Here is a 23,232-nt window from a genome sequence, read left to right on the forward strand (position 1 = left end):
CCATCCATCCATCCATCCATCCATCCATCCATCCATCCATCCATCCATCCACTTATCCATCCACCCATCCACCTATCCATCCATTCACCCATTCATTCATCCACCCACCTATCCATCCATCCATCCATCCATCCATCCATCCATCCATCCATCCATCCATCCATCCATCTATCCATCCATCCGTCCATCCACTCACCCACCCACCCACCCACCCACCCATCCACCAATCCATCCTTTTCTTTCCATGGAGTGACATTTTCTTTTCTGTGGGGTAATCCTGAGATCACCGCAGCCCCGAGTCCATCCGTCCTCACCTAGCCTGACAAGGTGGCTTGGTAAGCAGTGACCCTCTCTCACTGTGGCACTGTAACCCTACAGTAAAGCAGACAAGAAGCAGAAGAAGAAGGTGGACAGGAAGGGCGGACAGAGCAATGAGGCCTTGGAACTAGAGGAGAAGGAGTCCTCGGATGAGGAGAGAGGCAAGAAAACAGCTTTGTAAAGCCTCTTGTTGCCGGGGGTGCACCATCCACACACCTCAAGCTGCAGCCACTACCTGAAGCCGGACTGGTGTCATCTGGGTCTGAAAACTGTCCTCAGATGAGGAGGTCAGCTCTGCCTGTGGCCCCCACACTCACCCCCACCCTCCCCTGACGCACCACTGGCCTGGTGTCCATTCCTATCCATCTGCCCCTCTTCTGCATCCTCTCTCACATCCAATCTGCCCCCTCCAGGCATGTTCCTGGGGTCACCTGACTGTCCCTATGTCTCTGAGCCCCAGTGCTGCTCCTGGGAGCCTTTCTACCCTCTGTCTTGGAGAAGAGACACCCCATGGTCCAAGCTCTCTGCCCCATGGTCACTGGGTTCTTTCTGAGGACCTCATCCAAGCGTCCTCCAGGGCAAGCCGGTTTTGGCAGACAGTTCCAGCAATGGCCATGAGGGGGCGGTGTCACCTCCCTGCACCTTCCTTTAATAAAGGCCCCTAATGCTGTAGTCCGTTTGTGTAGGCTTAGGCCAGAGCGTGGAGCAGGCAGGGGTCCTGGACCACTGAGAGCTCTGCCTGGGCTCAGACTGTCCACAGAGGTGTCTAGTTGGTTCTCATGAAGGTCTTGATTTTAGACTGGGCTCTGGGAAGATGGTCCAACCTCTTGGTCAAGGGCCTGGGGTTATTTTCTCTTCAGCCCCTCCCACAGAACTAGTGGAGCTCAAGGTCAAGAGACCCCAGCTCTTCACTCTCGGTAAGGGGGCTGGGTTCTTTCTTGTTTTGAGACTGGGTCTCATGTCAGCCAGGCAGGCTTCAGGTTGCCCATGAAGCTAAAGATGATTCTGAACTCCTGATCCTCCTGCCCCCGACAGGCCTGAGCCACCATAGCAGTTCCTATAGTCATGCTGGGATGGAGTCCAGGCTGCTGGCCCAAGGTGGAAACCCCTTTCCCTGAGCCTAGGCAGTGAGCCCACAGCAGGAGGGGCCACATGGTGGGCCTGGGCTTGTGAATAGTGACAATGTCCCACTCCCTGATCCAACCGGGACGCTTCCTGGACGCACAGAAAGGAAGAACCAAGAAGAGGCGAAGCTTAAGCTTATTTAATTTTTATACATTTTTTTCTTTTTTCTTTTTTTTTCTTTTTTCTTTTTTTGCCTTTTATTGAATCTTTTATGGACCCCCTCACTGTTTTTGTTTGTTTGCATAGGGAGAAACGGAACAGCAGGCAGTCAATGGTGCTCAGGCGGGTCCACAAAACAAAACAAAAAGCCAGAAACCAAAATGAGTTTGTAATATATGGTTATGAGTGGAGTATGCTGCGGGCGGGCGGGGGCTGTGGAGCAAGAAGGGCCTAGGGTGCCCTCTGCTCCCCATCCTGACCCCATCTGCTCTGGGAGGAGGGGGCAGAGGTTGCCGCAGACCACGCAAGTGCAGTTAGGAAAAGCTAAAGGTCGGAGGTGCATCGACCCAGGAGTAAAATACAAAGTGGCTGAATGGGGGGGGGATCTCAAACCCAAAAGATCTCTGCAGGAAAACACCCAGAAAACAAGGGGAGGCCAGGGGGAAGAGCAACGGAGAAAAACAGTCCCTCCCACTCCCTGAAACCCACGAGTGCCTTGTGCTGCGCCCCCGTGTAGCCCCTCAGACCCAATGCTTGCCAGGAGCAGCAGGGCAGGCGTTTATGCTGGACGAATGGGCTTTGGTTGGGGGACACAGGTGACTGCATCAGATCTGAGGTTGGATGGGGTGTGACATTTTGGGAGTATCCAGCTGGGTAGTGAGGCTGGGTGCTGTGGGAGGGGTGGTGGCTGGGGGGGAGGTGCATGCCTTTCTCCCGCCCAGTGCACCTGCTGTTTCCTGTCCCACATCTGAGGGGAGCAGGGGTGTGGACTGAAGGGAGTGGGGACAGACCCCAAAACTGCACCATCAGATGTGTGAGGCACTGATCGGGAAATGACTGTTTGGTATCATGGCTACAAGATCTGGGGACTCGCTGGCCGTGTCCTCTCACCTGGGTCCTGCACTGGGTGACAGTCCCAAGCTGAATGCTCTGGGTGGGTGACAGAGAGAGAAGGATATGAGGTTTGGGCAGCGAAGTCAGGAGTGGTGGTACACACCTGTTGTCAGAGCAACTGAGAAATGGAGGCAGGAGGATTGCCACAAGTTGGAGGCCAGCCTGGGGAGACCTTCCTGTCTCTAAGATATCAAAACAAAACAATCAGTGGGGAAATTAAGTGGCTGGATCTTGAACCCAGTACCCCGGAGGCGCAATGACCACTCAGGGGTCTCGGGGACAAACAATGGAGGAAGCTTCTGAGGTCAGTGCAGCAGGGATTAACTGCAAACTAAATGCGCACACGTATGTACAAATGCTGCCCAGCACAACCAAGTGTGAGCGGGTGCACTATCCCCAAGGGCGGGACATTTGCTGGTGGCCTGGGGGGCCTCTTGACATTGTAATGCAGCCTGGCTGGTTCACCCCCCCCCCCCGAGGGACAGGGCGGGGGTAGGCAGATGCCACTCCCCTGATGTCATGCCCACCACCCTGGGTATTCCTGATTATCAAGATTTCAGGGCTCAGGAGGACCTCAGACATCTTCTGGGCACCACCTGGGAAACACAGTCACAGGCCACACGCCAAAGCAGCAGGCCTTGGGGACTTCCCCAGGGCGTGATGGGTCTGGGTAAGGGACGGTGGCCTGAGGAGAGGATGGTTTGAAAAATGCTTCATATACAGGAAAACAAAACCAAAAATCCCCTGCTGTGCTTCAGTCATCCACCTGAGGACTGGGCCCATGTGGGGTCCCTGGGTGGGAACTGGAGATTTTCTGAGAAATGGGGGGGAAGGGACGCTGAGTGGCCCCTCCCAGCCTGCCACCAGGTATGCTCTGTCCACTGTCCCCACTCCTGCCCACCTTGATGGTCCCAGGAGATGGTGCTGCCTCTCCTGGTGTGGGGGGGGGACACAAGCTGGGGAAGGAAAAAACTGTAAGCCAGGCCTACAAGTGACAGGAGCACAGACGGGGTGGGTGGGGCGGTGGTCCCACCATCAAGGTGAGCCTGCCAAGGCCTCTCTGTCAGCGCCCAACACTCAGGGCTGAGTGGGGCAACAGACAGACCGGTGGGGGTGGGGCTGGGGGCAAGGGGATGGCTTGGAGCCTGAACTCCTGTCTGCCCTGATAAGCCCCTGGCAACTGTCTTAGCTTTGGTGAACTTTAAGGGCAGATTTAACAGAAGACAGAAAAACAAAGACAAAAACCCAAAGGCAACTACAAACAATGAAACCGTAAAAGAAAAACTGAAATCACAGACTTGGGACGGCCCCGCTGTGTCCCCTCCTCCACTGGGACTCCCCACAGCTGAGCTCGACCCAGACAGACAGACGGATATTGCATATATTCAGCTTTGTGGGTTGGCTGGAAGACAGAGGAGGATTGGGGGGCTCAGGGAATGAGCACCAAGGCGACTCCAGTCCCCCACCATGGGGTGAGGTGGGGCCAGGGCTGCGGGAGGGCGGGGGGCGGGGGATCACAAACCATGACCAATTGTGACTTCCTTAATAGTGTTTTTCTTGTTTGTTTCTATGATTTGGTCCCCCCTCCCCTTTTCTTGAGACAGCGTCTCACTCTGTAGCCCAGATTTGACCTGGAACTCAGAGCAATCCTCCTGCCTCAGCCTCCCAAGGGCTAGGATCACAGGCGTGCGCCACCACGCCCAGCCTTCTTTCTTATATTAAAAAAAAAATCTCACTTTCATTTGATTTTTCTTTTCTTTACAAATAGAAATACCACCCTTTTGGATTTTATTTTTTATTTCATGTAATCATTTGTCTGTAACTATGCGTGCAGGGCATGCGTCTGTGTGCGCGGATATTATTTAAAAGTTAATACTTGTCCTCGGGAGAGCAAGGCACATGTCGTGGTAAAAAGTTCGTGCAAATTTGGAAATAATGGATTTTTTTTTGGTAAGGATATATATATATATATTTATATATATATTGTGTGTATCCTTTTTTTCTTTCCTTTTTCAGTAGAGGCGGTGAGGGAGGTGGGCAGGTAGGTGGACCTGTCATGCACACAGCAGCCCGGCAGGGGAGGGGGCTTTTGGGTGTCGCGGGGCCTTAAGCACCATGCAGTTAGGTAAATAGTTGGTTCTGTCCTGACCCCTGGGGGACCCGACTGGCTGGCTTGGGGGTATCAGAGGGGACTTGCCAGGTCTACCCTGCAGATGGCCCATCCCACACCCACTGGCCTGAGCCCCATCTGGACAGTGGCTTCTGTGATGTCCCCAGTGGTTCCCCTACTGGAGGGTCCGTGAGGACAGACAGATGGTGGGGGTTTGAGGCCTCAAAGGCTGGGGAAGTCTTGGGGAGCTTTGTACTTACAAGTGTCCCAGGGAGGACAGGTGGCAGGTGGGTGGGGCCTGGCCCTGGGGGCTCTGCTGGGGTGATGGCCTGCGGCCTCCGCGGGGAGGAGGGGACATGACAGCGCTAGGTATGATGCTAGGTGTGACGGGTCAAGATGGGTGGTCGGGGAGCAGGGGCCTTTGTAGGTTCAGTAACCTTAAAACACCCAACATCTCCTCCCAGGGCAGGCCATCCAAGATAGGGACAGGGTGGGTGCATATGGGGGCTGCGGAGCTGGGGCTGGGCCCTTGCACCCCATCTTAGTGTTTATAGGTCAGTGAAGTACGCATAGCAGATGGGGGACCCCAGCCATCAGTCCACCCTGTCACCCCATCACTCCCAGAGCCCTCCCACCTGGGGTCCGAGTGCACTTCCACCAGCCTTCTTGGTCCCTGTGCTGGGCCCCACGTCATCAGGAGGGTCAAAGTGCAAAGGGGGTATCCCCCTGCAGTGGGGTACCCCAGGGTGGGTCTCCAGGAAGTAAGGCACTGGCAGAAGTGTAGGGGGACGGCGCATAGTCCCAGCCTGGGTTTTCGGGACACCCAGCTCTAACCCCCCTGGGGTCCCATCTCTCTAGCTTGGAGGGCGCGCAGTGATGAGGGGCTAGGGTGCACGGAGACAAGGGTGGGGTGCCCTGGCCACTCTGTGTCCCCGATGGACGAGGTGGACGGCGGGTGGGTGGAAGGGCTAGGCACTTAGATCGCGGCACCTCCCGCCTCCAGGAACCTCGGCGTGGGGGGCCCCGGTTCCCCCACCTCTGTTTCTCAAAGTGCTGATACCTTCCATGTGCGAGAGGAGGCCGGAGGGTCGGGAGCTGCGTGGCCTCTCATGCCGGGGTGGGGTGGGGACAAATTGCATAGAGAGATGTGTCCTTCCAAATGAGGTCCGCAAGGAGAAGGGGCCAGAGGACCGAGATGGAGGCTGGACGCAGGACCCTCCCAGGGGTCCCAAAGTACCTGTATGGCATGTCTGTCCCCAGCAGGGCCAGTGCTGGGAGGCTCCCACGAGCCTCTTCTGCCCACCGCGCGGTCTGTCCACCTCCAGCCTCCTGTCTTTGGCAAACACTGTCGGTGGGGACGGCCGGAGGTCCCCCGAGGCTGGCGCTGGTGGCTGTCAGCAGGGGTCTGGGGAGAGGTGGCCTGGCTGGGTGGCCCACCCCATCCATTCTGCCCATCTGTTGGTGCTGGGCGCAGGTACCAGGCCAGGATTGCCTGGTCTGTGGGTGATGGCAGGCCCTCAGGGCGCAGCCGTCCATCAGCAGCAGGTGCCAGAGACCCACAGCTCCCATCTGTTGTCATCTTGGTTGGGAAGGGTTTGGTTTTTTCCTGTTTGTCTTTTGTCCTTTTCTCCTCCTGTCTTTTCCATCGAGCTGGGAGTCCACAGGGGGCTTCTCACTCCATCTAATTTTCCACCAAAAATGCAGGCTGGGACTGTCACCCTGGGACTCCACCGGTGATGGAGGAGGCGTGGGAAGGCAACCTCGGCTACCCCAGGTACCAGGACTGCAAGGTCGGCCAGGGAGGTGGAGACAGAGAGAGAAATTGGGTGTCAGGAGAGCAGCAGTACCTTCCCCTCCCCCACAGCACATGGACTCCTGAATCCCAGACCATAATTCCAGGTGTGATACTGGTCTATGGCCTCCCTTCACCTCTGCATACACAAGGCTACCTGGCAAAACAGAGGCGGCCGGCAATAAAAAAAAAAAAAAAAAAAAAGGTGGCAAAACGGCAGACACGCCCCTTTCCTGTTGGGGTTAAGTCTGTCCCACGTGATACTTAGTTTAAGTAGATCCTGCATGACGTCAGAGACATGTGATTACATTCCACGTGACGTCTGGGACTGGCCTGAATATATTAAGTCTGTGGGCGTCTGAGGGCCTCTTTGCTAACTGGACTCCGGCCCTAAGCCTGAGAAAGCACGTTCAGTATTAAACCAGGCTAGCCTAGAACTCACTGTGTAGCCGGGATGGCCTGGAGTGTCCATCCTCCTGCCCCAGTTTCCCTAGTGCCAGGATGACTGCCCGCACCACCACACTGGCCTGCCTTTTCAACAATCATGCCCTTGCCCCAGCTAGGAAGTTCCTGGCTGGCCTCAGAGAGTGGACAAGACCAGCTTGGACATGTCCCAGTCCGGTTCGCCTCCAAGACTCCTGGGGTGTCAGTGGAGCACTGTCCTGGGAGTCCTGTCTAGCCTGGTGCCTGAGCGTGCATCAGGGGTGGGGGTGGGGTAGCGTGGTGCCTGACCGTGCAGGCAGGGGTAGGGGGTGGGGCTGCCTGCAAAGGAGGCGGGGCCTGCAGTGCTTCTCTCTCGGCCCCGCCCTCAGCCAAGTTCAAGCTCCTGCGTCCCTTAGCTCATGTCTGGTTTCCTTTGGCAACCAGACGGGGTGGGGTGTGACCCTGCCGTGTGCTGGACCGTGGTGCTAGCATCCTAGGCTGCGAGAGGGGGCTGGAGCCTCAGACCCCCGGGGGTATTTGTGTGCGTGGGTATGAGGGGCCTTGGGCGGGGGGGGGGAGTATGATCGGTGCAGATGGGGGAGAGAGCAAATGGGGGAACCCGGCTGCAGGGAGGCCGAGCCAGGAATAACAATGTAGCCAGCCAGGAAGTGCTGACTGCGCGGAATGAGCGGAGGCCCAGAGCTGAGGTGGGGGCTGGGGGAGGGGAGAGCCCACAAAGCAGCCTCCTGATTTCCCTGGTGGGGGTGTAGATCTTGTCCACTCCACAACTCCTCCCCACTCAGGGAGTCCCATCTATTCTCCCTCCCCCTAAAACCTTCTGTGGCTCCCTAGTACGCCCGGAGATGAGGCCTGCATGCTGAGGCCAGCTTCCCCTTGCTTAGCCCACAACATTGCTTGGTCCCCCACGAAGCAGACCTGGTCACTGGATCACTGTGTTGTCTTCAGCCGACAATGGCAGATGGCCTGGCCTCAGAAACCCTGACCCAGAGGAGGCCTAGGGAGCCTCAGATAGGGGGGCGCGGGGGGGGGATGCCGACTAAAAACTCCCTGATTCTAAATCCCAAGGTCACCTGCCTCAGTTTGTCAGGAATGGATTCGGTTCCGTGGGAGGGAGGGCTGGGGGGAGGGGCGAGGGCGGAGAGGAAGGAGTGGGGCGTGTATGTGGGTCTAGAACATTCCCAGCCGGGTGAGGGGGCTGGCCGAGCAGGGATGGGGTGGGGGTGGGGCTGGGCTCGGGAGGCTCCCACAGTGACGCCTGAGACAGCCCAGCCCGGCCCTGGCCTCAGTCACAGTCAAGACTTCTTGAGCCACTGAGAGGAACCTGGACCACTATAGCGGGTCCCAGGGCAACCTCTGATCAATGTGAGGACAGAGGTGACCCCCGCTTGCCGTATCCCACCGCTGTGCATCCACAGGCACCTTGTCTTCCCTCTCTAAGCCTCTCTGGAACCTTAGCTTCCTTCTCTACCTGCTCTGCGCTCTGCCTCCCAGTCATCTTCTCTTTCTGCTCTGCGTCTTTGGAGAGGAGGCTGGGGAGCACGGAGAAGTCCTGGCCTGCAGTGTCCTGTGTGACTCTGGGCTGGCTGCCTCTCCTCTCTGAGCCCCAGTTCCCCAACTGGACAAATGCACCCCACCCTGGGTGCTCTGCCGGGTGGGAGCTATAGAGTGGCAGATGGGGTGGAGGGAGACACACACCCAGGGGGGTGGGGCTCGAGGCCCGGGTTGGGAGCGAGAGGCTGGCTTCCTGTGAGTCCCTGCCGGGGCTGTGGCCAGCAGGCCTGCTGTCCCTGACCCCCCAGGCCGGCCCCTCTTCCCCACCCCCCACCCCCCAGCCGGCCTCTCGGCCCCTACCTGTCCCGCAAGAGAGAGGATCCCTCCGTCCTAATCCCACAAAGGGACTGTTTGCAGGGGACGTGCCGGGCGGAGAGCAGGCTGTGGGGAGGAGAGAGACCAGAGCCCGTTAGCACCAGAGCACGGGGCCCAGAGAGGGTGTCTGCTGCCTGGGAGTCACACAGCCTTCCCTTCATACCCAGCTTCAGTGGCCTCGGGGCTGCGGCCCTCATCATCCCCTCAGGGGCAAATCTGGCCACTCCAAGATCCTGGATCTTGGGGATCCTGGCTGGGGTCTCTAGGTGGTGAGGTAGGCGGAGCACCAGCCTTGGGCTGAGGCAACGAATAAAATATTAATGATCAAAGGCCAGCAATGAATAATTCAGGGTGTTCCAGCTGCGGCCAGGCTGGCGGCATCCCGCACATGGCGCCATCAATAATTAAAGGCGTTTTATTTATTGATTCCCCTCGTGGAGTGTGTGGGACGAATGGAGTATCTGCACAAATCTATTTATCATCTAGCTGACTTTTGATGATTTTTTTTTCTGAGGCAGAGTCTCTCTCTGTAGCCCAGGCTAGACTTGAACTCGCAGCTATCCTCCTGTCTCAGCCCCCTGAGTGCTGGGATGACAATCCTGTGCTATGCCCCATTCTCTCCATATCTGAATCTTAGCTATCAGATTGTCTGGGGCTGAAAACCCTAAGTGCCAGGGAGGAAAGGACCGGAGCTGTTCTTGTACCACCAGGAGCAGAAAAGGGGGGAACAGCGCGAATGTGGGGTCAGAAAGGGAGAGTGGATGGAGAGAAAGGTGGGAGAAGGGGCAAGACTTTGCATCTGTAAAGTTCCTGTTGTATACCAAACAAGGGCTCCACCTATGACCACGCCCCTAGGTGATCAAGCGGAGATTCACGTGGAGGGGAGGGAAGGAGAGCTCAACCCTGACCACGCCTCCAGCCCCCTCTCTGGAGGAGTGTAGCCGAGACTCCACCCCTGACCATGCCCCTAGCCCTAGTCGCGGATCCCAGGTGGGGCTCCACCCCTGACCACGCCCCAGCCCCCTCACTGGGGGTTTGTAGTCTGATTCTCTGGTGGACCTAAGACACCAGGTGAGGTGAGTTCCTGGGGTTAGGCAGGACTTGAACTGTGTGGAAAGACAACTCTCACACCCATGGCTGGGTGGGGCCTGATGACTTCTGTTCTTGGGAACTTCAGGGTCTTTGGAAGCTGCAGATCCCAAGGTTGGTCATTTGTGGTTTGGGACAGGCTGGGTGCGCTTGTCTGGCTGTGGGGAGGGGATCCATGGGGACTTGGCTAGCTTGAAATCTCATTCTATCACTTCAATCCACTGCGGCTCAGCATCCCTTCCACGCTGCGACACGGCACACCAAACAGTTAATTTCCCCCAAACTCTCCCCAAGAGGTCCAGCGCCTGAGTCCCACACTATCCTGTCACTTGATTGTGGGTTTCACCATGCATCCCAGGCTGGCCTCGAACCTGTGCAACCCTCCTGCCTTGGCCTCCCAAATGCTTTACATCTTGGTCTTGTGTTTGGCATAAGTCACCACCAGTGCATGCAGCCAGTGGAGCTGCCAGGCTGCTCACATGATTACGGCTGTCCTACCCCGACCAGCAAGGGCTGGCACTCACCGGTCCAGGCTGCTGGGTGGCCGGGTCACAGGCCAGGGACACCAGATCCTTGAGCGGGTCCTGGGGGTTGAGATGTGGTGGGTACCGGATGGCCGTGTGGGGGAAGTAGGTGGAGGCTGTCTGCGGCAGGATGGGCGTGGCAGGGAAGTGCAGGGCCGAGGACGGGTGGGGGCTCCGCGCGATGCCTGTGGACAGACAGTCCCCAAACTCTCATGATGCGCAGTCTGGGTGGAACTTCAGGCTATCCTCCTGCCTCAGCTTAAGGGATGCCACAGTGGTCCCCAGCAGAGCAGACGACTGGTGGGTGAGTGCAGCTCTGTGCCCCACAGGCCCTTTCCACAAAGAGCCAGGCAGTAAACCATGAAAAAGGACACACACATACACATACACATACACACACAAAAGAAAATACAGGGACTGGCAAGATGGCTCAGCGGTTAAGAGCACTGACTGCTTTTCCGAAGGACCTGGGTTCAATTCCCAGCAACCACATGGTGGCTCACAACCATCCGTAATGAGATCTGACACCCTCTTCTGGAGTGTCTGAAGACAGCTACAGTGTAGTTAGATATAATAATAAATAAATCTTTAAAAAAAATAAGAAAATACAGGGCCTGGGTACAGTGTACAGAGCTCTCCTCAGTACACACGAGTCTGTGGCAGGAGGATTGCTGTGAGTTCAAGGCCAGCCTGGACTACAAAGTGAGATGTTGCCTGATGTACAACTAAATGTCCAATAGTCTCCGCTATTTTCACATTACACTGTGACAACTGCCCCACCCCTTTCAGGCCTCCAATGAATCCATTTCCTGTGTCTCGAGTGTCCCTACACACACACTTCCTGTCACAGAGCATACTTGAAATACAACCTACAGGCCCTCCACACTGTGGGATGTCAGAGCCTTGCTCCTGTTCACAGCTGTGTAATATACCCCAGTGTCATTGGGCATCACTAAGTCCTCTCTCCACAATGGTCGCCCCACCCCTTCCCAGTCCCGGGGTAGATGGTCACATGATCATGTCTCTCCCCTCGCAGGGCTCTATCAGGATCACAGAGTATGACTAACCTGGCATGCATAGATTTGGAATTAATGAATCAGGTGCTAATCAATCCTTCTATGTCACTCTACAGGTGACACTTGGTGCCCCCTACAGGTTGCATCACCGCAGGGCAGGCCATGTTCAGAAACCTGCAGCCCTTCTGTGGCTGTGCTGGTGACAGCTGCGCCTCCCACAGGTGACACTCACCACTGTGTACCGCGATGACCGGCCTGTGGTGTTGTGTGAAGCTGGAGAGCCGGGGGGAGTCCTGGGGGGACGGGCTGCTGAACGGAGATTTGTCCATCTCTGTCTTCTTCACCGGGGATGAGATGCCTGTGGGGAGGGGACCCAAGTCTCTATCTCTGAAGGGCAGCAAGTGATGCCACACATACTCCCCAAGGCTATATGTGGGAATGGGTGGGGGGAGACACTCAGAAAGTCCTCCAGTGGCTCAGCAGAGGGCGCGGTGGATAACACACAGCCGCAGACGGGAGCGAGGCCCTGACATGTCTTCACAGTGGGGCTCCTTCTACTCTCAGGGACTTTTCTCTGGTCCCTGGGGGAACACGGATGCTGGGGCTGACCACAGTCAGGTGCTTGTCCCCTACCTCACTGGCTCAGACTAGTTTCAACTCATTGTAATCCTCCTGCCCCAGCTGCTCAAGTGCTGGGATACCAACTAACATCTGTACCTGTGCTCACCATCCTCATGTCAGCAAACACACATCACAGGTTGAGGGGCAACAGACTGCTGTGGGCACCTGCCTCCCTTGGGAGTGACATGGGAAGCAGACTACAGGGATGAGGTCAGAGTCTCTGGGAGCAGCACCCAATGTGGCTGCAGGGCCCCACTGTCCCTGTCAGTCCTCCCCAGTCAGATGTCTTACCCAGGGTCCCCCGGGGGCAGCATCAGCTCACACCCCTTCCTGTCTAGACTGTCCCCATTACAGGCTCATTAGGGCCACTAAGTGGATTAGGGCAGCCTGTCTATGCTCAGCCTTTGGCGCCAGGACCTGCCAGAGCCAGGCGAGGTCTCCACACCCCCTATGTGCCCCACCCCCACCAGCCAGGCCTCAGTTTCCTTTCCCCAGCTACACCCTAGCCTGTGGAGAACTCTGGACTCTCCCGTCCCTGCCCTGGACACTGACTGGAACCAGAGACTCTGCTCCCCAGGCCGGGGGTCTCACAGCGATGCAGGGGCCAAGCTGGGGTTTTCGGGCGACTCCACCCCTCCCCACCTGCGGTGCTTCAAGAATGGCCATGGGGTGTTGCAAATGTGGAAACGGAGGTTTCAGAGGCTGGCGTGACCAAGAGGCTGCCAGGCTGGGCTCGATTGACTCCTGGGGGCCGTGATTTCAGGGGTGCGCAGATGGAGCCCCCCCCCCCGAGATGCCCAGGACCCAAGGGGGCACACCTGGAACCAAGAGCTGTGGGAACACCGAGTTTCCGGACTTGGCTACCGAAGGAGGCATACAATTCCCAGGAGACCCTGCGACTCGGACCTGCTTCCTAGGGCACCTGCAGTGTTCAGGCTGGAATATCTAGTTTATGGCAAGCTAACATGTGGCTGGACTACAACTCCCTGGAGGCCCTGCAATATCAGCTTAGCTCTTGCCCCGGGTGCGCGGGTCCTAACTGTGCCTCTGGTCTTACCTCCTTCTATGTCTTCCGTCCAGTTGCGGCTGCTACTCGTGGGTGAGTTGGGCGACGTGTAGTAGTCGCCGCCGGGGCTCGTGTCCACGTCCTCTTCCATGGAACCCGACTTGTGCCGCTTGCTCCTGGAGGGGGCGGGGATAACAGCTCGGTTACCACGGAGATGGTGGAGGAACTGGCTAACTTCCCATTTGTAGAGTGAGTCATCACAGGACTACAGCCTGTCAATTACCCTTTGCCATAGACACCAGAGGCAGAAGGGAGAGGGCACCCCAGTGTCTTTGCAGGCTGTCATATGGGAAACACACATCACGTGATCAGCTCTCAACTCTCAGGAGACATTTGTTGAACTCAGTGGCCTACCAGGGCTCGGGGAGAGGGCACTAAGACTAGAGGGTTTGGTTTTTTTTTTTGTTTTTTTTTTTTTTCGGTTTTTCGAGACAGGGTTTCTCTGTATAGCCCTGGCTGTCCTGGAACTCACTCTGTAGACCAGGCTGGCCTCNAACTCANAAATCCGCCTGCCTCTGCCTCCCGAGTGCTGGGATTACAGGCATGCGCCACCATGCCCGGCTAAGACTAGAGTTTTGATGGATAAATAGTTTATCTGCCCACTTGTAAAGTAAAAACAGGTGCTGCAGACAGGACAGTAAGTCAGCCGAAGGGGAGGGGACGGTGGGGAAGCTGAGACCAGCAGGGAAACCTTGGCACCTACCCACTGGAGGAGGTGCTAGGTAGAGTCCTTCTCATGCCGGCGCTGGCCGGGTTCAGGTCGTATGCCAGGTGACCCTGCAGCTCTCCCAGGGAGAAGTTGGGTCCGGTTCCGGTCACCACAGGTGCTGGAGAAGGAAATGGATCCTATGAGGGGACAGGGCGGAGCCCCGCGGCCCCAAGTGACCAACCCAAACCCTGGAAATGGAGGGGCTATGGGCGGGGACACTCACTCCGAGACACCTGGATCAGCTCCGTGACACTGAACACGCCTGACGTGACAAAGCTCTCCTGGAAGTCTGTGGTGTCTGGAAAGAGCGCAGGGTCAGAGGTCTGCCGAGATGGCCGCCTCCTTTCTCCACAGTGCCCCTGCAGCCTCATGAGGGGCCTGCAACCCCTTACCCTATCTGAGCCCTGATGGTCACGTGACATCCGCTGAGCTCAAGCTCAGCTGTCACGTGCATGATCCGTCCCCCTCACTGGCAGCGAGTTTTTTACCCACCGGTCTGTTGGGATCTGCGGTCTATGCTGTGGTGGGGACGTGGTGTGAGTGCCACAGGGCGGGAAGGAGCTACGATGGAGAACTACACAGCCACGAAGCATAACGGACTTGGGAGCTGGGTCTGTGGGGATGGTCGCGCTCGTGGATATAGACTTGGTAGGAGCGATGAGTCTCTAACTACTTAGTTGGCTTCATTGTGGGTGGGGGCGGGTGCAGGCTGGACCACAGCAAGGGAGACGCCACGGCACGGTCCCCAGGGCTGTGCCAACAGCAGGGAGCACACAGGGCAGAGCAGCAGTGGGACAGGCCCCCAGGGGGCAGCACCGTCCACATGCACTAAGCACGGTCCTTGTGGCTGGGGTGGCCCTGCTGTGCCCAATGGAAGTGTCCCGCCCGTTTCCTGCTGACCCAAATGGTGGCAGAAGCGGGGATTTCCTGTTTGTACAGCGCCCCCCAGGCCCATGTCCTGAGCACTGGGAACCTCCCTTGGGGCCCCACCTTCTTCCAGTCTGGTTGAAAGGGAGGAGGCAGGAAGAGGCCCAGGAGGACCCAGGGTCATGGCCTGGGTCACGAGCCTCCTGGCACAGCCGGGCTGCAGGGCTCAGGGCTGTGCCCAGTAAATGGCTTCGTGCGCTTCTCTGCTCTTCCCTCCCCTCCCTCGAAAAACCTGTTTGCAGCAAAGGCCCAGGATGTAAGGAAACTGCTGTCCAATCACCAGGGAGATGTGAGCAAAGCTCCCCCACCCCCAGGAAACAGGACCCCTCCCGCCCCTCACTGGGGGATCTAGGCGGGCTCCACCCTGGCCACGCCTCTTTTTCCCACTGCTTAGACACTCCCACTATTTAGTTCAGGCTACCCTTTTAAGTCATAATCCTCCTGCCTCAGCTCTAGCCGACTCACCCAGCGTTATGGGCTTGCTGTCCTCCTGGTCCGAGCCCACACCTGTCCGGGGACTGCTGCTCTGCTCCGCATCTGCCAAGAGAGGAGGGGACAGTTGGTGACACTACAGGGACCTATGATCCTAGTTCTGCCACTTTTGTGCTGTGTGGGCTTTGGTAAGCGACCCTCTGGGCATCCGCTGTCTGCCTATATTACAGGGGTTGGTGGGGGGAGACTGAGGACCCTAGAGAGATCCCGGAGGCCTCTGGGGCCTTTCCTCCCTGACTCCCCCCCATCCCATGCTTCTATCTTGAGGAAGGGCCTCATGTAGTAGAGGTTGGCCCCAAATCCTGCTTGCACTCCCCACCTTCAGTGCTGGGGTGGCACATACGGTGGTGGGGGCTTCCGAAGAGGGGCCTAAGGGGCCTCCAGGCTCAGTGTCAAGGGTCACCTGGCTCCTCCCCTGCACTCTTCCCTCCATTTTATGTAAAAATAATTCCCTCCCTGCAGACAGTGACCTGCTGTGGTGTGTGTGGGGGGGACAGTGAGTGAGTGGAGGGGGAAGGAGGAGGGAGGGATACAGCCTGACCCTGGGCCTCAGTTTCACCTAGCAGGGGCACAAAGGATTAGCAGGACTGCCTGGCTGCAGGCTTGTGGGAAGGTCCCAGCTCCTGTGCTCCTGTATGTGGCCTCAGAAACAGGGGAAATGCCCACTAAAAACTCACGACCCTAAATTCCAAGGTCACCGTAGTAAGTGGGGCCCAAAGGTCAGGGTTCATTCATAGAATCTCTCCTCAAATTTTGAAAGTGAACCATGGTTGCATGCATGCTGGGTAAGCACTATACACCCCGACAGCCCCTCCTCCCTGACCCTCCTCCCAGGCACAACTCCGCCCCTGACCACACCCCAATAAGACTAGGTGGCTCTGGCTGGCAGGTGTGGCTTCCTGACTGAGTTGGCTCCCTAGCTTTCCCAGTCCTCTCTGCTCATGTGCAGCCCACGGTGTCACCTCCCCGACAGGGTGCGGACACGGCAGCCACTGCCCTGTCCTTCCCCAGTGGCTGGGGACTCTAGTGGGAAGGACACAGGTGACCTGGGTCTGTGAGGGAATGAGAGTGGCCAGCAATGAGGGACACATGGGGACTCCAGAGCAGCTTATCTTCCACAGCTGTGACTGGACTGTCACTTCTCAGGGCCTCCGGAGCCATCATGTGACACCGATGGGCCTGGGAAGTTACCAGGCACCCCATTCCTTCGTGGGTCACTAAAGGTCTAAAGATGGGGACTCAGATCTGCACTCAAGATGCAGGAAGGAAGGGGTAACTCGATGCGCACAGCACGAGTAGGAAGGAGGCCACTGCAGCTCGGCGCGGCGTCCATCCTCCCTGCAGCCCGACCGCTCCTGCCGGCTGCTGGAGCACCAGCTCCTTCCTGGCCAGGGACCTTTGTAAGGTGCTCCCTTTTTCCCAGCATGCCCCGGCGCAGGATCAGGAAGCTCGGAAATCCCCTTCCTCCTCCCACGCACATCTGGTGAGTTCCAACCTGCTAGGGACCCTGGTCCCCTGACCCTCCCTGTTCCTCTGTCTCTGCAAGTCTGGCATAAGAATGTGCTTTGTTCATTCCCCACACATCCGACGCCTTGTCCCAGGAACCCACAAGCAAATGCCACGGGGTCCCTAATTGTGGATTTCTTCCCAGCAAATCTGCAGGAGACAGCATGACGGCTGGACTGGAGGTCGCCTTTCCCGATGACAGATGGCACAGGCGGACGGTGACACAGACGGTCACCCTGACCCACCCACAGAAGCTAACGCCAGCCTGGCTGTGCCGCTGCGCCTTCAGGACGAGCACTTGACAGTACTTCAAACTCCCGCCAATCCACTGTTGCATAAATAAAAGTGGGGCCAAACAGATGGACACAGCAGACATGCGGGGAGCCCTGGGTATGCGGAGGCGGGGCTGAACTCCCCATCTGGCTGGTGCTTTCCAGCTACAGCAGGCCTGGGCCAGAGCCAACTCATTCTGCTGGCCAAGTCCTCCCAGGGGTCCTCCTGGCCACCGACAACCCCACCCAACCTCTCCGTGGCCCGTGCTCTGGCTGGTGGCCGAGCCTAGGGGCCCCGAGGGGACATCCAGGCCTGGTTACTCCGCGCTGCGGCTGGGGAGACACATCGAGGCGCAGGGCTGGTGGACAGGCCACATGGCCAGTGACATCACTAACTGGGCAGCCATTTCCTCCGGGTTCCAGATGCTGCCGTGGCCTGGGCGGCCATTTTGTGGCTGGGGAGGGCCAGCTGGTACAGGCGGGGACACAGTGCCAACACCTCCCCATGGGGGGGCAGGAAAGGGATCCCTGTCCAGGGATGGTGGCCCGCTCAGCAGCCTCTGGGGATAAGCAGAAGGCGCCAGGCTGGGGCATGGGGCCAGGTGGTCCGGGTGGGGGATGGGGCCAGGTGGCCATGGCCACCCTTGACCTGGCAGTGACACCAAGTCCCTGTCACCCGGGTGGCTCCTGGGCTTTGAGAGTGGAGGTTAAAAATACCAGGCGGACCCTGGTCCTTTCCAAAGTCAAATGTGTCACCCGCCAGCGGGAAGGGCTGAAAATAACCTGTGTTTACACTCAGCAGAGTCTTGGCTTCCCCGGGCCCCCCCTCCCCCTTTCTTGGCCAGTCCCAGGAATCCATCTGTGGCTGCAAGGGGGACAGCCAGGCCAAAGACCCAGGGCATCCAAAGCCATGCAGGGGAATCTCAGGGGCCCTCCTGCCTCCCCTTCCCTGTCACATCCTCAAGGCACGTGGGATGAGAAGTTAGCAGCCTGGGCCGGGAGGTGGGGAAGGACAGGCCTTATGCTGGGTGGCTCCAGGCCAGCCGGGCCATCTCGGAACTAGCTACAGACTCAGGGTGACCCTTCCCGGCTGTGCCATGGTTTCCCATGCTGGAGGAGGAACACACACCATCGCGCGGACCCATTCACCCTCTTCCACGGAGGGCGCTCAGTGCTCGCTGCTGCATTATGGGTGGACATGGAACAGGCCTTCTACAAACACTGCAGGGCTAGGAAACCTGGAGGAAGGTTGGATTCATGGGAAACCATCAAGAGTGACAGGATGGAAGGGGGTGGGGCCAGAGAAGCCCCACCTACCCTGGTCTCCAGTGTCTGAGTGGGGTCTGGAGGAAGGACTAGGAGTTTGCTAAGCCGCGCCCCAGCCCCTCACTGGAGGATTATAGACGGGGCTCCACCCTTGACCACGCCCCCAAGCCCCTCACAGGGGAACTCCTGAGTGGGGGTGTAGGGGAGCTCTTCAGTCCAGGGCAATGCAAATGTGCCCTTGGGCTGGCTTACCCCTGGGGTCTGTGGGAGCTGGTGGTGGTTGGGGGCCACAGCTGGGAACTCGGATTCCTTTTCTGAGACCCTTTGTGGTTTTCCTTGGGCCTCAGTTTCCCCAGCTGTCAGAGCCGCTGAGACGTGGCTTCATTTAGCTCAGGAGCCAATTAGCGGGGACGGAGCTCGGCCCCTCCCCCCTGGTCTGCCAGGTCTGTCCTGGGTTCAAGTGTGAATCCTTTTCCTCTGGCTTCCGGGCAGGTAAGCACCAAGTTGGTACCAGCTGTATGCCGGTCCTGTGGCACTCGCGTGTCTCTTCTAATGTACAGATGGGGAAACTGAGGAAGGGCAGGGTCGGCTAAGGCTCACCCCACTCCCACCCAGTCCCCCTCCACAGCAGCCACCATAGGGCGCCTGTGAGCACTGAGTGGGCCTCTCCCTCCCAGTCCTGGCCCGCCCCTTCCTGACCCCTGCTGTGCTCTTCGCTCCTCGACAGCTTTCTCCATCTGAGCTCTTGAGTGAACCAGGCATGAGGTGGGTTATGGGGGACAGTGGTGATGGCCTTTGCTGGGAACTAGGATTTGAACTCAGGTCTTAGTGCTTGTACGCAGTCACCTCTACACCCTGATCTCACTCTCTCACTGCTGTCTACTGCCTCCCACGTGCTCCACCCTCATTAGGCTTTTCTGTCACTCTTGGCTGGGTCAACAGGGCTGGGAGCGGCGCCTTGCACACAGTAGGTGCTTAATAGTTGCTCACTGCACACTGGCTTGGCTGGCCTGAGTCCATCCCCAACCCCTTCATACATCACAACCCGCCGCCCCTCCATAGGCTGACTGGTGAGGTTGTAGCCTCTTACAGTCTGACCTTGTCATTGGAGGGGGTAGACTGCTGGAGGAGGGCTAGGGGGTGCAGTCCCGGGACGCGGCCCCTTTAAGCCCCTCCCCCACGCGGCCGGCGCCTCCTTATGTAATTGGGCCGTTGTCCTTGCATAACCCAGTTACATAAGGAAGCCTGGAACGGGCGGCTCCATCCGGCGGGGACCAGTACGAACACTGCAGNGAACGGGCGGCTCCATCCGGCGGGGACCAGTACGAACACTGCAGCCCCCCCCCCCCCCCCCCCCCCCCCCCCCCCCCCAGCTCGGTCAGCAGCTGCCACAGCTGGGGTTCACCCCCCACTGGCTCCCACCAAGGGACCCCATTGACTCTCACCTGCTTCCCGCCCTCCCCCTGTCCCCTGCCATCGGTTCCCACCTGGGTAGCCCCTGCTCCCCCCCACCACAATTCCTTGCAACCTCTACAGCAGCCAGGAAAAGTGACCAGTTTCAAACCTAGCACAGAATCTAGGTCCTTTCCCATTACTCAGAAGGGGAAACTGAGTCCCAGAGAGAGGGAGCTCGCAGCCTGAGGCTGCACAGCGCTGACCACAGTACGGGGAGAACCCTTCAGGGCACAGTGACGCTCCTGCACACACCCCCTCCTGTGCACTCTGCTGCGCCTGTCTTAGGGCCTATTATGCAGTAGGCACTCAATACATGCAACCCTTGTGGCCATATATCCAGTGACGTTTGTTTTAGGCCTTGGCTCTGCATTCCAAAGAGAGGCCGTTTTAATGTTTCCTCAAGTTCTCTGTGAAAAAGGGGCAAGGCTGCTTCCTACAGGGTAAACTGAGGCAAAAAAGGAAGGGAAGCCTCAGCCTGCCTGTGCAACCAGAAACAGCAGGGGTCCTATTACTGGCTCCACTTTCCTCTACCCCATGAACCCCACGTGTCGGGCTAGGGGTGGGTCCACTGAGCCTCTGGGCTTCTGTCCCAAGGCTGGCCCTTTAAGGCTGTCTGAGACTTGGGTCTGTCCCAGAGTGACCCCAGGGGAGGGTGTGGCCTGGAACAAGGGGCCCATTCATTTCTGGGTGGGTGGGGGATGGGGTGAGACAGGCCCAGGCCTGAAGGACTGGTGGGTGTGTGTTAGGAGAGTGACAGACACCTGGAGTCAGACATGAAGGGGGACCCCCTGCCTCTGTGCACCCCTTCTTCTGACCCCAAGCCCCAAACTTACTCCTTGAATCAGTTGACTGTCCCCGCTCTACACAGGAAATTCCTTTAGGCCCAAAGGGTGAAGGGCTTCCCAAACACTGCAGGTCTCGGACATGGGTTCGAATCCTGATGAGCTTCTCTGGGCCCAATCTCAGCCCTCAGGGCTCAGTGACATAAATGTGTCATATCAGGCAGTGTAGACACTGGGCAGCACAGGAAGTTGACCCCCTGCCTCAGACCTTTCTTCAGCAGAGGCAGACCAGAACCTGTCCCTGAACCTTCTAGAACCTGGGGCTCACAAGTTCCCAGCCCCACGATGGGCTTCTGGAAAGCTTCTCCCCAGTTCTCCCTCTGCTTAGGAAGCTGAGGCAGGGGGACTGATGTGAATCTGTGCAAAATGAGACCTGTCCCAAGAACCCAGTAGGGTCTTAAGGTGGGAGGATGAGGAGTCTGAGGCATCCTCAGCTAAGCAGCATGTTTGAGTCTAGCCTGGGCTACATTAAGACCCCGTCTTGAAACCCAAACAAGGCCAGATGGAAGTGCATTGGCTCCTCTGGGCCTCAGATTCCCCAACTGGTGAGGATACCCCATCCCTCCATCATCCCACAGCAAAGTCCCACCCACTGTGACTTCAGGCCCACGCAGCAGGAAGGGCAGTGGGGCTGTTGTCTGAGGGAACGGAGATGTCCTGAACTGCCCCCAGCCAGTCCCGGGCGTAGAGCCAGGGCACCAACTGTGCTGCACACAGGTGCAGGGGGATATTGTCCACTGCTGAGCCCCAGAACATGGGTGCCCTAGGGTGACCCCATCTCCCACACTCTGAGAGCATGAGTTGCTATAGGAATGACGGTATTTGACACCCTTCTGGGGCTAAGCAGCCTGCAGGGTGGGGCTACAAGCTCCTGTGCCCTAGCCCCGTGCCCTAGCCCTTACTAGTTCCATTCAAACCACGTCCCCTCCCCACCCCCCTTGCAGGCCTGGAGCCTGGCGCAGCCTAAAGCAAGCAAGCCATTTGCCTAGGACCATGGTGTCACCAAGTGGCACTATGGGTGCCCACCTATCTCTGCAGCCACTAAAGACACCACCAGACATGCATGACCTTTCCTGCCAAGGAAACAGGCTGGAAGATGTTGAGCAGAAGATGGGCCCTCGCTCCCTTCTGGGGACTGCAAGGTCTGAGAATCTAGAAGGAAGTGGGCCAGCTTGGGCTACACAGCGAGTCTGGTGTTTTTGAACCAGGTTCTCGCTCTGTAGCCCGAGCTAGTCCTAACATCACAGATTGAAAGGGGGGTTGTATGTTGATTTTTTTTCCAGGAGTTTCAATCTGTTACTTAGGGACTCAGCTGAGGCATCCCAGCTCATAGATAAACGTGAGGCTGTTAAAAAGGGGGTGACCCCTTCCCTGAAGATGGAGCATCGAGACTGGGGCGTGGTCAGTTTGGAGCCCTGTTCAGAATCCCCAGTGAGGGTTTGAGTCAGGGTGGAGCCCCGCCTCTAATCCCGCAATGATTAGCCGGGGGTGTGGTCAGGGGTAGAGCCCCACCCAGAACACACACATGGAGGAGATGGGGGCGTGGTCATGACATAGCCCTGTTCAGAACTCCACAGTGAAGGGTCTGGGGGCGTGGTGAGGACATGGCTCCGCCCAGCATTCACCCCCACCCCACCCCCCGTGAGTTGCTGGGGTATGGTCAGGAGTGGAGCCCCGCCTAGAATCCCCTAAAGAGGGGCCGGAGGCATGGTCAGGGTGGAGCCCGGTCTAGGGGGATTCTCCCTTGAGGAAGGGGCGAGACCTTCAAGCCCCTTGGGGATGGAGCCCCAAACCGGCCTCCTGCCATCCCAGCACCGACAGGGGCAGTATGGAGCTTCCCCCTAACACTCGCAGGCTCACACTCCAGCTCTGGATCCTGCCATGGCAGCCACCCCATCCCCGTGGCTGTTGGCGGGAAGCGAGTCCGGCCATGACCAGCACATGGGCACCATCTGGGCTGGCAGCTGCCGGCCTGGGCGGGCCTGGCACCCCTCCCCCCTGGCATGGCGCCTGCCCGCGCTTCGGGTTTCGCAGGCTGCCAGCGGGGCGGGGGTGGGGGAGGGCAGGGCGGGCTGGCAGCCGCCTCTCCCGCGGCCCAGCGTTCCCAGACTACTTCCAGAAAGCAGGCCAAGTTGGGGAGCCTGACTCCATTCCTCCCGCCGCTGGCCTCCTCCCCACCAGCTTCCTCCCCATCAGCTCTCCCGCATCTCTGTGCTCCCGCAGGCTCCTCCCTGGTCTGTGTTCTGGGCTTCTGTGATCCCAGGACACTTGCCCTGTCTGACCCCGACAGGCATGCTCTCCCTGCCTTTCTTGGGTCCTTTTCTACTTCCACTGCCCCCTCCTTCTTCCTTGGAGACAAGGTCAGCTTTGAACTCAGTATGTAGTGCGGGCTGGCTCTGAACTCCCAAGTGCTGTGATGACAGGCAGTATATCTAGTTCTGGGGACAGAACCTAGGACCAGCCGGAGCCCCCCTCCCCCATTTAAACCATTATCCCCATCGTTCCAAGTCTCATGTCAGACCCCCAGCACAGACCTTTGTGCCCCACAGGAGATCAACCCTAGCTCTACCACCCGTGTTAGCATCACAGGTAGTGGGGGCAGGGGGCTGGGAACCCATGGGGCAGGAGGGGGACAAGAGACTGTGCCCTCCTCGATAACTGCTGGCTCAGACTGAGCTGGGTTGGGCTTGGGGACCAGACTGGGGGGGGGGGGGCAGGGCTAGGGGTTGGGTCTCTCAG

The 23,232-nt window shown here is 58.2% G+C and overlaps 2 protein-coding genes across 4 annotated transcripts in view; one reads left to right on the top strand and one right to left on the bottom strand.

The window, feature by feature from the left end:
• Smim24 (small integral membrane protein 24) overlaps positions 1-990 on the top strand; it is a 2,944-nt gene extending 1,954 nt beyond the window's left edge. Inside the window, exon 4 of the mRNA XM_021205728.2 lies at positions 379-990. Within this exon, the coding sequence (XP_021061387.1) occupies positions 379-499 (121 nt within the window). The 3' untranslated portion in view covers positions 500-990. The remainder of the gene's footprint in view (positions 1-378) is intronic.
• Positions 991-1,567: 577 nt separating this feature from the next.
• The window catches only part of Nfic (nuclear factor I C), a 34,740-nt gene continuing 13,075 nt past the window's right edge, over positions 1,568-23,232 (bottom strand). The window contains exons 3-10 of one of the 3 annotated variants that reach the window (XM_021204471.1): positions 15,126-15,197; positions 13,957-14,031; positions 13,728-13,851; positions 13,016-13,140; positions 11,570-11,695; positions 10,322-10,506; positions 8,694-8,774; positions 1,568-6,389 (exon numbers count right to left, since the gene is read on the bottom strand). In XM_021204471.1, coding sequence (XP_021060130.1) covers positions 8,724-8,774; positions 10,322-10,506; positions 11,570-11,695; positions 13,016-13,140; positions 13,728-13,851; positions 13,957-14,031; positions 15,126-15,197 — 758 coding nt within the window. In that variant the 3' untranslated portion in view covers positions 1,568-6,389; positions 8,694-8,723. The remainder of the gene's footprint in view (positions 6,390-8,693; positions 8,775-10,321; positions 10,507-11,569; positions 11,696-13,015; positions 13,141-13,727; positions 13,852-13,956; positions 14,032-15,125; positions 15,198-23,232) is intronic. The other 2 variants (XM_021204472.2, XM_021204473.1) reach the window with 2 other exon arrangements.

The sequence above is a fragment of the Mus pahari genome, chromosome 9 (genome assembly GCF_900095145.1).
Source record: "Mus pahari chromosome 9, PAHARI_EIJ_v1.1, whole genome shotgun sequence".
Classification (NCBI taxonomy): Eukaryota; Metazoa; Chordata; class Mammalia; order Rodentia; family Muridae; genus Mus; species Mus pahari.